At 40.3% G+C, this 16257-nt stretch overlaps 2 protein-coding genes across 2 annotated transcripts in view; both read left to right on the forward strand.

Moving 5' to 3' along the window:
- LOC121508657 (girdin-like) overlaps nt 1-12121 on the forward strand; it is a 32054-nt gene extending 19933 nt beyond the window's left edge. Inside the window, exons 19-29 of the mRNA XM_041785648.1 lie at nt 2725-2886; nt 3064-3341; nt 3444-3587; nt 3674-3860; nt 4077-4222; nt 4407-4499; nt 8484-8689; nt 9352-9432; nt 10026-10265; nt 10416-10481; nt 10741-12121. Coding sequence (XP_041641582.1) covers nt 2725-2886; nt 3064-3341; nt 3444-3587; nt 3674-3860; nt 4077-4222; nt 4407-4499; nt 8484-8689; nt 9352-9432; nt 10026-10265; nt 10416-10481; nt 10741-11822 — 2685 coding nt within the window. The 3' untranslated portion in view covers nt 11823-12121. The remainder of the gene's footprint in view (nt 1-2724; nt 2887-3063; nt 3342-3443; nt 3588-3673; nt 3861-4076; nt 4223-4406; nt 4500-8483; nt 8690-9351; nt 9433-10025; nt 10266-10415; nt 10482-10740) is intronic.
- Nucleotides 12122-13066: 945 nt separating this feature from the next.
- Nucleotides 13067-16227, forward strand: mettl26 (methyltransferase like 26). The gene is made up of 6 exons (XM_041784731.1): nt 13067-13400; nt 13848-14010; nt 14528-14587; nt 14695-14762; nt 15722-15800; nt 15923-16227. Exons 1-6 carry the CDS (start codon nt 13207-13209, stop codon nt 15977-15979), a joined length of 621 nt encoding a protein of 206 aa, XP_041640665.1. The 5' UTR covers nt 13067-13206; the 3' UTR covers nt 15980-16227.
- The last annotated feature ends 30 nt before the right edge of the window (nt 16228-16257 follow it).

Below are 16257 nucleotides of genomic sequence, written 5' to 3' on the forward strand. Positions count from 1 at the left end.
TAGTGGAGTTTTTGGCTAAAACGACAGACCTACATCAGCTGAAGTCTGTATCTTCATTCATCACCATTCCTTACATTTTCAGCATGTGTTTAAGGACTTTAAGGACTGAAATTTGTTAACTTGTTCATCCTCAAACTTTAAAAGGTGTCTTTTAAGAACTGAAGTTTTAGGTCTGGTCAATCTGTAAATATTGGCATATCAAACATAAGCAAAAATCAAATATCGTGCAGCCCTAGTTATCATCTTTTAAAGAGGATAACTCATGTAGTAACTGTTTAACACAAACCCCAATGCCATAAACATTGAGACATTTTGTTGAATTCAATCTTTCCTCAATCCTTCTCCATCTTTATTCAATTGAATACAGCATAAAGACAAGTTGTTTATTGTTTAAACTGCTAAACTTTATTATCTTTTGGAAATACACACATATTCTGAATCTTACGCTACATCGAATTCCTAAAAAGTTTGGACAAGAGCACATTACCTTTTTTTCTTACAAAACATTTAATGAATACAAGGACTGAAAGCACTTTTGCAGGTACTGTAAGTAAAAGTGTCCCATTCCTGCTTGTTTTACATCTTATGTTGCTCTACAGTGTAGTGTTTCTAATGACATATTTTGCGCTCCATAATGTTTCATAAATTTTCCATGGGGGACAGTTCAGGACTGTATGCAGGCAAGTCTAGAGCCCACACTCATTTAGTGTATAGCTTTACTGTTTCAACATGTGAAATCTAGAAATTCCTTGTAACTGCACGTTATTGAACGTTGTTCATAAACTGTTGGAATATTTGCTCACTTTGTCTTTTACAAAGTGGAGAACCTTGCACCACCGTCAATTTTGAATAACTTTGCCTGTAAAGGAGTACTTCTTTCATACCCAAAAATGAGACTATCACCTATTACCAATTAACCTGCATACAGTACCTGTGGAATGCTCCAGGTGTTTTATGAACATTCCACAGCTTCGCAAGTCTTTAATTGCCTCTGTCCCAACTTTTCTTGTAGTGTGTTGTAAGCATAAAATTTATAAAGGGTCTATATTTTAAAAAACTGTAAAGTTTTTTAGTTTAAACATTGAATATCTTTTGTTTGTGCTGTTTTCAGCTGCATATAGGTTGATGGGATTAGCAAATTACTGTATTCTATTTTGTATTCACACTTTGCACATTTTCCCAAAAATTATCAAGCATTTTTATTTTTATGTCAATTTTTCTTAGTGATAGAAAAAGTTGTGTGCTGAGGGCAGCGTTTCCGCTAGACTTTTTTGTCCTCAGTCAAAATGACCAGCAGTCCTCAAGAATTCCAGCCATTTAGAACAACTACCGGAAATTTGCTTTAATATTATTTTGCTGCATTAACAGCAGCAAAACGCATAAATCTGATATTCTGTGGTACATTGATACAAGTCTGTGCTAAACGGGAGAGAGGACACATTTTTATTTCCAGACCTGACCCAAAATTGAGACAGAAACCAAGCCGACAGTAAACCTGAGTAATCATTACCCTGCTATTACAGACACATGATTAGACCCTGGAACCGACTGCACCAAGACTTTCTCTTTTTTTTCTTTGTGTAAGTGGTTTAAAGTATCAAAATAAAGGCTGCTCGCTTTTCCTGACACACGCAGTCAGTTACACAATATACGCCCACGTTAAACTCATAAACAACAACGGTTAGCTACACATTAGCACCGTTAGCCTGTTATCACGTACCATAACTTAGCTGCTTATAACAGCCAAATACCATCCTCCACCTACAACAACGAAGCATCCAAACATAACTCCCCAGTGCTCTGTTAACTGGACACCGTGTTAGAACTCGACATTTCAAAAGAAAAATGAGTTTTACCATCAGTTGCTAATATCAGTCCTCATGATTTTATAACTGTAGCATCTGCTAAACCAGTAAATCCAACTATCCCGGTTTATTTGGACTAGTCCTGAAAAGACAAAAGCTCCACAGCAGATAGTTCAGGCCAGTCCTCCTCTCATTAACGGCTTATCCAAGACTACTTCTGCTAATTAGCTGGCATAGGTCTCTCTCTCTCTGCTGCTACATTGGTGTTTAAGACAGTTCCCTTTGTTTCAGCCTCTTCATTACTGGCAGCAGTGACACACTCAAAATCCCTCCATACCGCTGATGATATTAAGCCTTTGGTTAACCAGGAAAACCTCACTGAGACTAAAATTCTGTTGTATGAGAGAGCTCTGGTGAAACTTTCCCTGCATAGTCCCCAGGAATACTGAGCATGCCCAGAGAGATACGCTTGCTTTGACGTCATCGTGCATACATAATTAGCCATGTGCTTGCCGTCTGAAGAGATAAAGAACCCCAGCACCAGGAGAGAAGGTGTAAGATTAGACAACTTTTAGTTAATGCATTTTCGCAACATATCTTCTAGGTTACACAAAATATAATATGCAAGTGTTCAGTATTTACTTATCTGGTCATTTGCATGTTTTCTGCTGGACATTTTGACCAGTTATATTTTTATCTGCCAGACTTCCGCCCTTTTTACCGGCCAATGACCGGTAATTACCGGCTAACAGAAACTCAGACTGAGGGCTTGAATTTTGAACTTCCTGATTTTCATGTTCTTCACCCCAGTAATTTCATTGTGCAGTAGCACAGTGAAAATACTGGACTAGTGCCCTCACAATTTACCTCTCTGTCTTGGTCTCCCTTCATACTCCTCCTCTCCCATCTTCCGCTGCAGAATGCCACACTGGAGGCAGAGCGCCAGGCTATGCAGGCCCAGCAGAAGCAGCTGGAGAGTCAGTCAGACAGTCAGCAAGCCCAGGTCCTCGCTCTACAGAGGCAGGCTGCATCACTGCAAGAAAACAACACAGCCCTACAGACACACAACGCTAACCTGCAGGTACCACAATAGCACACTGATCACTGTGAAACACTTAGCATAACAGCCTACACACAAATATATGTCTAAATATACTACTTAAGCTTCCACGTCATTATGTATGAAGACAATACAGTGAAAGCATTTCTAGAGTATTAAAACCCAATAATGATTCTAAATGTTTGCCTCCTTTTTCAGGTGGAGAAATCCACTCTAAACTCACAGTGCGCCTCCCTTATGGCCCAGAATGCTCAGCTGCAGCAGCAGCAGACTGGGACAGAAAGCGAGCGGGACAGCGCAATACGGGAGCGTGAAGAGCTGCGAGGTGTTCATGAACAGCTTCTTCGAGATCATGAACGACTAGCAGCTTTGCATGAGCGGCAAGCCATGGAGTACGAGGCCCTGATGGGCAAACATGGTTGTCTGAAAAATGCCCATCGCACCCTGGAGCTAGAGCATCGTACACTGCAGGACAGGTAGGGAAAGAACAGCTACAACCTAGAGAGCATAGATGTACTGTCACACCATATAGTTCATGCTCATTTTCTGTGTTTGTGTGTTTTTTATGCTATCTTTAGATACAATAGTCTGCTGCAGAAGCGGACTAAGCTAGAGGACCTTGAAAAAGCCCTGAAGGAGGAGCAGATGAGAATGACTCTAGAGAAAGAGCAGCACAGGACCACTGCTGCTGAATGCTGCAGGCTACGCGATGAGAAGGACTGGTGAGAGCACACAAACATGCCCCATTGATTACATGCACATGAGAGCAAAACATGCATGTGAACTTCACTATGCATCTCTTTTAAAGGCTAAACCAGACCTACCGTCAGCTTCTTAACGACAATGAGGTGCTGACAGCTGATCACAAGCAGCTGAAGAGCCAGCTCAATGAGACCAAGCTGGAACACACCTGGCTGGAGGCAGACTTCTCCAAACTCAAAAAGGAGTTTCAGCAGATGGACATTAACTCCACAAAACTCACAAACCAGTGCGAGGTAGGATGGGTAGCTGCTTGAGTTATTATGGTTTTCCCTAATAAGTTAAACAATTTACCTTATAATTACAAGATAGTTTGCCGGGTTGTCAGGGCTACACGAAGGTAGTTCATACCCAGTATAGTATTTAGAGTTTTTTGTTGTTAAAATGGCATGAAAGTGTATGTCTTCTCTGATAATATTGAACATATTCCTGCATATTAATGTGATCTTTAGTTGCTGAGCCAGCTAAAAGGCAACCTAGAGGAGGAGAACCGCCACCTGCTGAGCCAGATCGAGACACTAATGCTACAGAACCGAACTTTGTTGGAGCAAACTATGGAAAGCAAGGATATGTTTCATGTTGAGGAGCGGCAATATATGTGAGCTATCAGAACTAACACTGTGGCAATTGCGTGCAACATTATAGAGGATCTAACATGTGGATTCGCAACCCAATACACTATTTTTTTCCATTAAACAAACACCACTGTATGTACAGTCACCCAACCCCCACAGCTATAGTAATTACGTACCTACGTTCTTTATATCTCTGTGTCTGTTCAGTGACAAGCTTAATGATTTGAGGAGGCAGAAGGAAAAGCTGGAGGAGAAAATAATGGACCAGTACAAGTTTTATGAGCCATCCCCTCCTCGCAGGTAAGATGCTTATAGCAATATTAGAAACATAATGTTCACATTCTGCACAATCGTTGAGTGGTAATTGGTTAATTCTCCGTTAATGTAATTTCAGTTCAAACAGATTTCTGTTTAAAATACATAGTTACTAAATTTATCAACGGATATTTATGTTTTACTTTCTTGCAAAGAATCATCTAAACTTTTTGGAGTTTGGAATTGGAAATTATTGTATGGATTTAAAGCTCTTGTAAGGGCATTTTAGCTAGTTTTGAGATGGAATGAAAATGAATACTGATGCCTCTGTATGATCAACAAAAGCAAATAAGACCTTTAATAAGATTGACTTGATGCTTAATTCAGTAATTTATACTGTAAGTGTAAGATGAGGCCTTTAACTGTCCAAAATGTAATTTTTTTTTTCTTAGACTTACAGAATCACAGTGAGTTGCATATTTGATAGTTAAAAGTCAGCAATGTTGGATTTTTGTTTGGAAAATGCAACTCAAACTTGTTCAGGACAAGATCTGTAAAGAGTTAAGAAGTGGTGAAAGTGAACAGATATCCAGGCCCCAAAACTAAAACACTGAGGTACAAGGCATTAGGTGCAAACTGATTCTAGAAAGTCCATACCATACCTAAGCAAGCTTAACCTCCTAAGTCCAATTTGTATGAGGAGTGCTCTGTACCATTTTCAAGCCCTTATTTGGTCCTGGTACAGACTGAAGAAGGGCCTCAAGAACAATACACTTGCTCACGTACAAGCACAGGTGTGTAACGTGGACATGACATGTGATGGATGAGACCATTGCTCTCAAAAATCATTTAGAACTATGGCAGAGTGTTAGAGAGATGTTTATGACTAAGAAGACTCAAAAGATAAGATAAGATAAGATAAGATATTCCTTTATTAGTCCTGCCAGGGGAGATTCCAAATTTGAAAATAAGCAGCAACGTGTGTTAAGTTGTCATCTTGTGTTTTGTGTTTTTCTCCATTGTACTGAATTTTAAACTGTAGTCTTGTAATTTGCATGTCAAATTACGACTTGGGGCCAGATCTACTAAGATCCCAATTTGTATGTACTGATTTGCATGCGCAATCTAGAATTTGAAGTTGGACCACGGTTTGCGGGTGATTTATTAAGAGTAAATGCGCAAATGACAAGAGGTGTAAACATGTTGGAGACACGCCTATTTTAATGAGGGTTTTGCGTGTTGCATGGTTTGCAGCATGAAAGCCAAAGACGCAAAATGAAATTCAAACTTACAGAATTAGAGGAGTTGATGGATGAAGCCAAATACTTAAATAAGCTACAGCAAAGAAGCCCTCGGGGAGTCGGGGAGAAGAAAAAGAGTTTTCCCTGTTAGATTATGCTTCCTGGATTTGGGTGTTTTGGGGGGTTTTGCTGTGTGGATTTATTGTGGTTGTTTTTTTTCTAAGGAGACTGGTGGATTAGATGCAAAAAAATGTAAACTTGCAAGGAGTTTTGTCATTGCAGGTATTGCGTGACTCCTCCTCATAGCTGGCTCTAAATCCGCTCTGAATTCTTCCCACAGCTCCAAAATGGCAAGGCTGGATAGGCGATATGTTTTAATGACTGTTTCCTCATTCATTCAAAAAATGTTCACACGAGGGTGAAAAATGCGTTCTCTGCGTCTCAGCCATATCTGCGCAATTCTGCATACAAACCGTTTGCAGCTCCCTTCAAGACATGTTAAATATAGACGCAGTAACTATGAGCAAAATTGCTTTCAGGTTTGATAAATCGCTTTGCGTGCACTAAAATTATATATTTACATTTTCTCCTCACAGTAAACGCACAATTGCATGTAAATGCTCCATATTGCATATTCACAGAGGCCAACGTACTAACTGGATGCAGTCACGCCATTCTGCACCTTTGAAAGACGCAACCCTTAGCGCGCACTGTTAGTAAATCAGTTTGTACTGTTTTTTGCTTGTGCAATGAGTTTGCACACGTTTTTATACACCCAAACCTTTAGTAGATCTGGTCCTTGATTGTGTATCTGTGCTCAGGCCTGGTGTGGGCTTGGAACAATCTGAGTCCAGGCTAGTGGGGGACTGGGGGAATTGGGGGAGGGGGTTATAATCATGCCTCAGCAGGGTAAGGGGCAATTAGCCCTAGTTTAAGTGCATCCTAAAACTCTTTGTAAAGACTAAAGGATCTGCATAGTTGAACTAATTTAAAACTGATTCATCGTCATAAGACCATTTTCATATTGGCTGCCTGCAGCCTGTACTAATGGAAGAATATGAAGCAGCTTTACATTTTTTAGTGTTAACTCTAAATATTGGTCAAACATTCACATTCATCACTACTTGAGCTTACCAACGCATTTGTTGTGTGGAATTCTGTTGACATACAGTCATGGATGAAAGTATTGGCACCCCTAGAATTTTTCCAGAAAATACACCATTTCTCCCAGAAATTGTTGCAATTACAAATGTTTTTGGTATACATGTGTTTATTTCCTTTATGTGCATTGGAACAACATAAAAAAATCCAAAGAAAAAAGACATAATTGACACAATTTTACACAAAACTCAAAACATGGGCCGGACAAAATTATTGCCACCCTTTTAAAATTGTGGGTAAATCATTTTATTTCAAGCATGTGATGCTCATTTAAACTCACCTGTGGCAGTAACAGGTGCTGCCAATATAAAAATCACACCTGAAGCCAGTTAGAATGTCTAAAAGTTGACTCAACCTTTGTGTTGTGTGCCTGTGTGTGTCACACCAAGCATGGAGAAGAGAAAGAAGAGCCGAGAATTGTCTGAGGACTTAGGAAGCAAAACTGTGGAAAAATATGAACAATCTCAAGGTTTCAAGACCATCTCCAGAGATCCTGAAATTCCTTTGTCCAATGTGCATTATATAATCAAGAAGTTTACAACCATGGAACTGTGGCTAATCACCCTGGATGTGGACGGAAGAGAAAAATTGACCAAAGAATGCAACGCAGGATAGTTGGAATGGTGGATAAACATCCTCAGTCAACTTCCACACAAATTCAGGCTGTCCTGCAGACTCAGGGAGCATAAGTGTCAGCTCAGACCATACGTCGTCATCTGAATGAGATGAAGTGCTATGGCAGGAGACCGAGGAGAACCCCACTGCTGACAAAGAGACATAAAATAAACAGACTGGAGTTTGCAAAAATGTACCTGAGTAAGCCTCAATCCTTCTGGGATAACATTTTGTGGACAGATGAGACTAAGGTAGAGCTTTTTGGAAAAGCACGTCATTCTACCGTTTACAGAAAACAGAATGAGGCCTACAAAGAAAAGAACACAGTACCTACAGTCAAACATGGTGGAGGTTCCAAGATGTTTTGGGGTTGTTTTGCTACCTCTGGCACTGGGTGCCTTGACTGTGTGCAAGGAATCATGAAATCTGTAGACTATCAAAAAATTGTGGGCCGCAATGTAGGACCTAGTGTCAGAAAGCTAGGTTTGCGTCAGAGGTCATGGGTGTTCTAGCAGGACAATGACCTAAAACATACCTCAAAAAGCACCAAGAAATGGTTGGAGACAAAGTGCTGGAGAGTTCTGAAGTGGCCAGCGATGAGTCCTGATCTAAATCTCATTGAGCACCTATGGAGAGATCTTAAAATTGCTGTTGCAAGAAGCACCCTTCAAATCTGAGAGACCTGGAGCATTTTGCAAAAGAAGAGTGGTCCAAAATTCCAGTTGAGAGGTGTAAGAAGCTGTTGATGGTTATAGGAAGCGATTGGCTTCATTTACTTTTTTCCAAGGGTGTGCAACCAAATATTAAGTTGAGGGTGCCAATAATTTTGTCCAGCCCTTTTTTCTTCAGATTTTTTGTGTTGTTCCAATGCACATAAAGGAAATGAACATGTGTATACCAAAAGCATTTGTAATTGCAACAATTTCTGGGAGAAAGGTGCATTTTCTGGAAAAATTCCAGGGGTGCCAATACTGTCGTCCATGGCTGTAAATGTTGCTCTGCTTCTCTACAGACGTGGGAACTGGATTGCTCACAAACTGAAGAAGTTAATTAAATCCAATAGCCGTGATCATGGACTTTACCTCCAACCCACACACACAAGTGGTGCAGAGACCCACCTCCCCTGCAACGACAACAGTTCCTTCATCAGCTCAGATGGCTCAGGAGGCTCAGCCTCCACCGCTGCAGGCGATGCCATCTCCCCACGACATAACAGCAGTGAGTATGGCCTTTGAATTCACCAGATCATCTCCCACAGCCTAGCTGAACCGATGTCATCAAAGACTTAAAGTATCTTCTCACAGCTTTAGCCAAGAACAGGGAGTGAAGTTATCATCAGGGACAGGTACAAAGGACACTCAGGGGTGAGTTCAAGTAAGATCTGCCCACAACTAGAGGAAAAGACCTCAGAAGATTTTGAGGTCACAACAGCTTAAAATAAATTGATAATTAAAGTAAAAATGTCTGGCTGCTTTGTTGTGCACATTTCTTTGTGACACGATTTTCAGCCCTGCCATTATCATTTTAAGAGCCTTCTCTGTTTTTTTTGTTTGTTAGTTTGTTTGTTTGTTTTCAAAACCCCAGTAAAAGTTGCTCATACAAAATTTCAGTCTTCTCTATAACTGAATGATGAGATTTATATGGGTGTGTGTCAAGTCCCTAGAGTCATTCTCCATGAAGCATGATGTTTGTGATCTCTCCTCAACAGTCCTCAGTGTCTTCCTTGTGTCTATCTTGTTTGTTAATCTATTTCTTCACTCCTGTCATCCTCCTTTCCCCCTTTCTTTTCCTTCCCTTTTCTCCCTCTCTCCTCTCCTACACCCTTCCCTCTGATGACATCCATTCCTCTGTATACCTTCAATGTGTCTGCTGTTATGTAGCGACTCTGAAAATGTTTCCCCGCATGAGGAACAGAATGAAGGACAGAGGCAAAGTCAAGTCCCTCTTCCGTCGTTCCATGTGTAAGAAACACTGTGAACCTTTGTCTGCCATTATATTGACTGTAGTCTTTTAATTAAATGGCAACATATTAACACAAGGCATATGTTTGCTCTATTTCCTTTGATTCTACATGCCTTTACACTATAGTAATTATAGCATGAGTAGGATTATACAGATGGCAAGATTGTTCCCCAGTGGTTGTAAATCACTTCATACTTGGTAGAATGTCCATCCATAGCTCATTACCATGCTAACTTAAACAAACTAAGGTATATTTGAGATTTAAGCATGTGCTGCAATACTGTTTCTTGCAATGTGATAATAAATGAAGGCTATCTGCAGTATTTAATTAGAACAGCTGAGGTTAAAAAAAATGCTGCATTGCAGGACAACACTGGTGCTGCATAAGCTCTGTCCTAGAAGGAGCAAGTTGTTCAAAAGGGAAATAAAAAGTATAAAACCACAATATTAGGCTATTGTTTGCAAACCTTCCCCATATCCACATTTGCCACGTCATAGAACAAACACATCTCCTAATATCCACAACCGTTTCACCTGTCCTCTCCCCCTCATCCAAATCCCACTTCATCAACTCCCTGGTCCCACACTGCAGCTCTGAGCAGCTTGGCATTCCCATCTGCCCCATCAGAGGAGGAGGGATGGGCTAAGAGTTCAGAAAGACTGCAGTTCTCTGAGGAGGACAGGAAGATGGCATTGACATCATCCCTTACCACATCCATCTTGTCCATGCTCCACCTTAATCATTCCACTGCTTCACCATCTGGCCCCATCACCACCACAACCTCTGACTCAGTCGACACTGCTGTAGATGTTTCTGAGCTTTGGGTGACAGGTTAGAAGCACTGCCAGTCCCTCTTGTGAATTTCATTTTCAGTAGTTAAAACTAGAGTTCAGTTTTGAGAAAAGTAGAGTAAAAACAGCAACCTTAAGGGCTTTTCAATTAAACGCAGACAAGTCTAATTGCTCATTTTATGTCCCACAGACAAGGAATCTAATGACAGTGCTGTGCCATCTGGGTTTGAGGACAACGATGAGCTGCAAAATCACGGTAAAGCCTTGTGGATACTTGTTTAGAGGATTCAGCAAGCATACAGATGTATTACCCGCACTGGAATTAGAGTAAATCCATCAAATTGCAATCATGACCTCATTTCATATTAATCTCTGTGTTGACAACAGAGGCAAACAAATGTTGTAGAAGGATTTGACTCTCCTGCCCCCTGTTGGTCAGATAAAAAATCTGTGATGATATCTCAATCATCTGACCTGGTGGATATTTATTTTATCTCTTCATTTCCTCTTTGCAGGGGTAAATGGCATTCAGAGTCGAGCCCAAAGTGAGAGCAGCGGTGAGTTTAGCCTCAGTATGGAAAATGAGCCATGGTCAAATGGCAGCAGCCCTGTTCAGCAGCCCCCATCCCGACGCTCCTCCTCTTCCTACCAGCAGCCCACTGATACTTCCACCCCCCGACACACACAGAAGCAGCAGCAACAAAAAGAAAAAGCTGCTACCATGCCAGTCATGAACAGTGAGAAGTCAGATATGCAGTCAGCACCCAAGCAGAGAGATCCTGGGCTCTCTCAGGACTTCTGGCTTACAAGAGGTACAAAAAGCATCCGAAGGGGGTCTAGAGCAAAAGTTACACGTCGCTCATCAGACTCAGTGGGCTCACCCAAAGAGAACCTAGAGCTAAATGGGATAGATCCAAAGTTGTGCTCTGGGGAAGTTGAAGCTACTCGAGCCTCAGCCTGTTCACCTGTCACAGTGTTATATGTTCAGGGTAAGTCTTCATCAATGTCTGGCTGTCTGAACTGCTTCTCCACGCCTCTGGGAAAAGAAGGGCGACTGAAAGGGTCAAGGTCACCAAAAAGTCTCCCCCGAGCCAGCAGTGTGATTTCCACTGCAGAGGGATCATCCAGACGCTCTAGTGTAAACAGTGATTGCAGGGTGACCATCAAGACTGACCAGCTACCTGTACAAGCTCCAGAAGAGATGAATAATCAAGAGAAAATAGTAAATCACAAACAAGCAGAACCAGAGACCAATACCAGCGAGCCTGAGCCCATTCCCCCCATTAAACCTCCCAGAGACCCAACAGTTGTTCCCACGGAACCCAAATCCCCTGTGCAGGAGTCCATTTTTGGATCCTCATTTACTTTTAACTCTGTCTTTTCCAACACTATCTTCAGTGATTCTGTTGTCACTACCACAACCAGTCTTGATGCATTTAGCAATACCCAGACCTTCTTCTGTCCAAATCCATCTCTGGTGCATCAGGAGTCAAGCACACCACAAACAGAAACACTCAGCACAGAAAATGAGCAGATTCAAACCACAGAACATACAGCTGGGCTGGAGGAGAAGGATAAACTGCTAACAATTGCTTAGGAGCAGCTGTCATACCAGTGAATATTGTATAATTCAACCAAAGCAGGAAGAAGCAAGGCCAAATTTTTGTAACAACACAGCTAAGTCACTGTTCTCATATATATACACAGTACTGTGCAGAAGTTTTAGGCATGTAGAGCGCTAACGGTTCTTCACAGGTCCTGATGTTCCACAGCCCCGGGCTGAAGAGAGGAGGAGGGGTGGCCAGAGTCAATTTTGACACATTTGACATGTACCTGTGTCGCTGAGCAGCCAAGCTTAACAGCATTTCTTTTGTCCAGGCCTTTGCACCCCTGGTAATACGCCCAGCAACCACCAACAGTTTTCAGGTGCTTAGAACATACACACGACAACCGGGGGGTTGTGGCAACCCTCATACCCGCCCTAACAGTACCCTAGGCTATGTTTAAGCGCCACATCTGCCCATAACTCCACCCTAAAGCTGTGGTTTTTGTTTTTTGTTTTCATCAGATTATGTTCCCATGCCCTTGGTAATGTACAAAGACATCCAGAGCATGACCTGGGTTGTGTGAATCCTCCTTCCCGCCCAATGGGGCCCTCAGGTGGGCGTACTAGGCAAACATGCCTAAAACTTCTGCACAGTACCATACATATATATATATGACTTTTATTCTACTGATAACCTACTTATGCATTAACCTTTAAAGATGTAAGTAAAAGATCATTTGGTTTTTAACTCTTATTTCCCATCGTTTTAGTACCATTAAGAGTTTTTGTCGCTTAACCCATGTAATAGCCCTAGATCCCAAACTGCAGAGTTTTATAATCCTAGTTTTCTCTCATTTTGAACAAGCTCTGTTTATTTTAACTTAACATAAACTGAGTAGATATCTCTTGACCATAAAAAAATATTTTTGGTGACTCATGCCTTCTTACCTTACCTCACAGAGAATCCTGTTAATCACATTGTCATTTGCCTGAACATTTGTGAATTTCTGCCGTTTTTGTTTATGTTCTTACTTCACAGCAATTCTAATTTATTGTTTGTTTTAATAGTGTCTGTCTAATTTAATGTCGAACCTGGGAATGTGTTGTTCATATGTGAGAATTTGTGTAAATCTTGTAAAATATTAAGTGTACCTGAATGCTATTTTCCTTCAAATAAACCCTAAATGTAAAATATACAATTGCGTTGTCATTCTTTTATAACCTCGCAAAAAAAATCATTAACCAGCAAGTGTTCTTATTGGAGACCTGCTCTGTCACGTGACGCAGTGCGGAAGTGGACCATTTTAAGCCGAAAAACAAAACATCCGTAAGTGGTGTTGAGTAAGTCAGTCTGCACTGACGTAACTCGGGTCCACTGGAGTGGTTGCGTACACTTTACCGTATAACTCGGCAGTTATACCCGGGGTTTCACACGATGCTGAGCGCTGCCGCCGCGGAGAGGAATAAGGAGCCCATCCTGGCTGTGCTCCGGGAGAGCGTGAACATCGGGAGACCCCTGCAGGCTCTCGAGATCTCCTCCGGTACCGGGCAGCATGTTACACACTTTGCTCAGGCCCTACGGAATATAATCTGGCAGCCTTCTGAATACGACCGACAGTCCCTAGCGAGGTAAACTCAGGTGGTACCTATTTGTCATGCATATCTTATAGACCGCTATAGTCAGACATGATCAGTGTTATGGTTTATAAAGTGTCCATGTTAATTAGAGAATGCGTCTGTGCTTGTCGTAATTAGCTACTTTTGTTTATGACGAATCCTAAAAAGGTAGGTCTTTTATTTCATTCATTATCATAATAAAAAGCTTCATTGGATACGTCTTTGAATAAAATCTGAGCATAGCTGTGTGGTGGGACATTTTACGTCTTCAACATCTGCTGCAACCACGACAACAGGCGCATTCGGCTGATAGACACCAGTTAACCCCGTTCATACATTAAACTTCAAGAAAGGGGCCGTTTTGTTGCTTTAGTATGTTAATTTGCTACAGTCAATAAAGGACGCATACTCCGCTGACAAAACTGCATTAACAATAATGTCCTTTGTTTCCATTCTTAGTATAGAAGCGTACAGAGCTCACTACCAGCTGCATAATGTGAAACCAGTCATCCACCTGGATGCTTCTCTGCCCCATCAGTACTGGGGAGGCATCCAGCCACAGAGCCTGGATCTGGTAGTCAACATCAACATGATCCACATCTCTCCCATGGCTTGCACAGAGGTAGGACTGCTGACTGTATAGACCTCCCAATGAAACCCAAAGAACTTAATAACAACTAATTTACCAGCAGCCGATGATTAATGCATGGCTTATAGTCAATGGAAATATACTGTAGATGGCACGTTTTCAACAATGTTAGTACAACGTAAACACAAAATAGACAAAATGCTACATTTTTTGTCAGAACCTACCTGTTAGCTCATTTTAAGGCTTATATAACCATGATCCATTGATAAGACCTAGTTTTCATGCTTTATTTTATTTTATATTTTCTATTGTAAGTAGGAAGGATTTGTCAAGTCATATGCAACCTGACCAAATAATGCCATAGAATGAAAAAATACTTGAGTGTATCTCTTTGGACAAGGGAGTATGACTGCTTTACATGCAACTCTTCATTTGTAAGTGAACGATTGTGTTATTTCTGGAGGGTCAGAGTAGGTGTCCTTCCTCCCACTCACCTCCTACCACATGTGATGTAATTCTGGTACCTTATTCCATCTCTATTCTTTTCTAGGGTTTATTTAGAGGGGCTGGAGCTGTGCTGAAGCCACAGGGTCTTCTACTCACATACGGGGTGAGTGAAAAGCAATTTACCTCTGTTATTAACATACACCACCTGCCTTATTACAATCAAGTAATAACACAGTCTGTACAATGTGACATCTTTGTTTTTACCCTCAGCCATATGCAGTGAATGGTCAAATCACTCCCCAGAGTAATGTGGACTTTGACTACAGCCTACGGCGGAGGTAATGTGTTTTATAAATCTTTTTAAATGCTTCATGCAGGTTAAGTGTGCTATAAAATATTTAAAAGGAATGGACTGTGTGATATCTTACCTTGCCAAAAGACTGTGTGTCTTTGTTATCCTTCACGTAATAAATTATGCAAAGTAAGGATGCACAATATTGGTATTGGCAGATATGAACATTTCTCTTGATATTTACAACCAATATTTTGGTTATAATAAACTAACTATAATAAACTGCCTATATTAGCTGTAAATATTGGCCATGTAAACACATTAGTTAGAGTTAGAGTTTTAGGCAGGACCAACAGACCTACATCAGCTGAAGTCTTTTTCTTTACACATCATCATTCCTTACACTTTAAAGTGTGTTTTAAGCAAGGTTATAATGATTTTGGTTATTATTTTTAATTCAGTTTTTAATTCCTATTTTAAATTTCAGTTTAGTTTTAATTAGTATGTCCTGCTGGTTTGATGGTTTCATTTTAATTTGAAAAATGCTTTGTTTATTTTAGTTTTTACTATTTGTGGAGTTAGTTTTAGCTCAGCAATAAGGGATACTTGTGAGGGGTGAAACCCAAAAAGGTCAGAAAAGGTAAATATATACATTGTTTAAAATGATTTTTTAAGCTTTAGTAAGTTTTAATTTTTTGTAAAGCTTATTTTTTATTTCAGTTAACTGAAATGATTTTTACATTCTAGATTAAGTTAATTTGATTATAACAACCTTGGATTTAGGGGCTGAAATTTGTTTCATCCTTAAACTTCAAAACTTTAAAAAGTGTTTTAAGGACTGAAGTTTTAGGTCTGAACTACATCTAAATATTGATATGGGTATGGGTATTTTGTAAAACTTGGCATATTATCAAAAATCCAATATTGTGCATCCCTAAAGCAAAAGTTATTGTGGGATATATTTATGTATATGTAAAAAAAAAAAACATCATTTTTATCTTTCAGAAACCCAGAGTGGGGACTCAGGGATATTTCCCTCCTCAGTTCTATAGCACAACAAAATTGTTTATTCCTGGAGAAAATAGTAAGTTAACAGGTCATTAGATCATCTATTACAACTTTGAACTCTAAACTTGAAAAATGCTATGATATGATCACTGCTATCATGTTCACTGATTTGGGAAATGTCAATATTTTCTTTTGCAGATAGATATGCCGGCAAACAACAAGTGTCTCCTCTTCAGGAAGGAGAGTTTGGTGTGAGGGCTCTCATCAGTGCTGTTCTGGATGCTAACCAGTACTGGAGCAGGGCTGTCAAAACGCCTTAACTTAGACTTAATGATCAGTCACAGTGCCAAAAAAATGTGACAAGCTAATAGTGAATCATTTTCCCTAATGTAATACACATCTACATAAGAAAGTGTTCAGTCAGGACTGAAATTATGTAATATCTTATACAACATGCTTCTGTATTGCACACTTGAGTAAAATTAATGAGGCTCCAATATAAATTTTGTTTGTGTTTTTTATATTTTCCATGA

Source organism: Cheilinus undulatus, linkage group 4, assembly GCF_018320785.1.
Source record: "Cheilinus undulatus linkage group 4, ASM1832078v1, whole genome shotgun sequence".
Classification (NCBI taxonomy): Eukaryota; Metazoa; Chordata; class Actinopteri; order Labriformes; family Labridae; genus Cheilinus; species Cheilinus undulatus.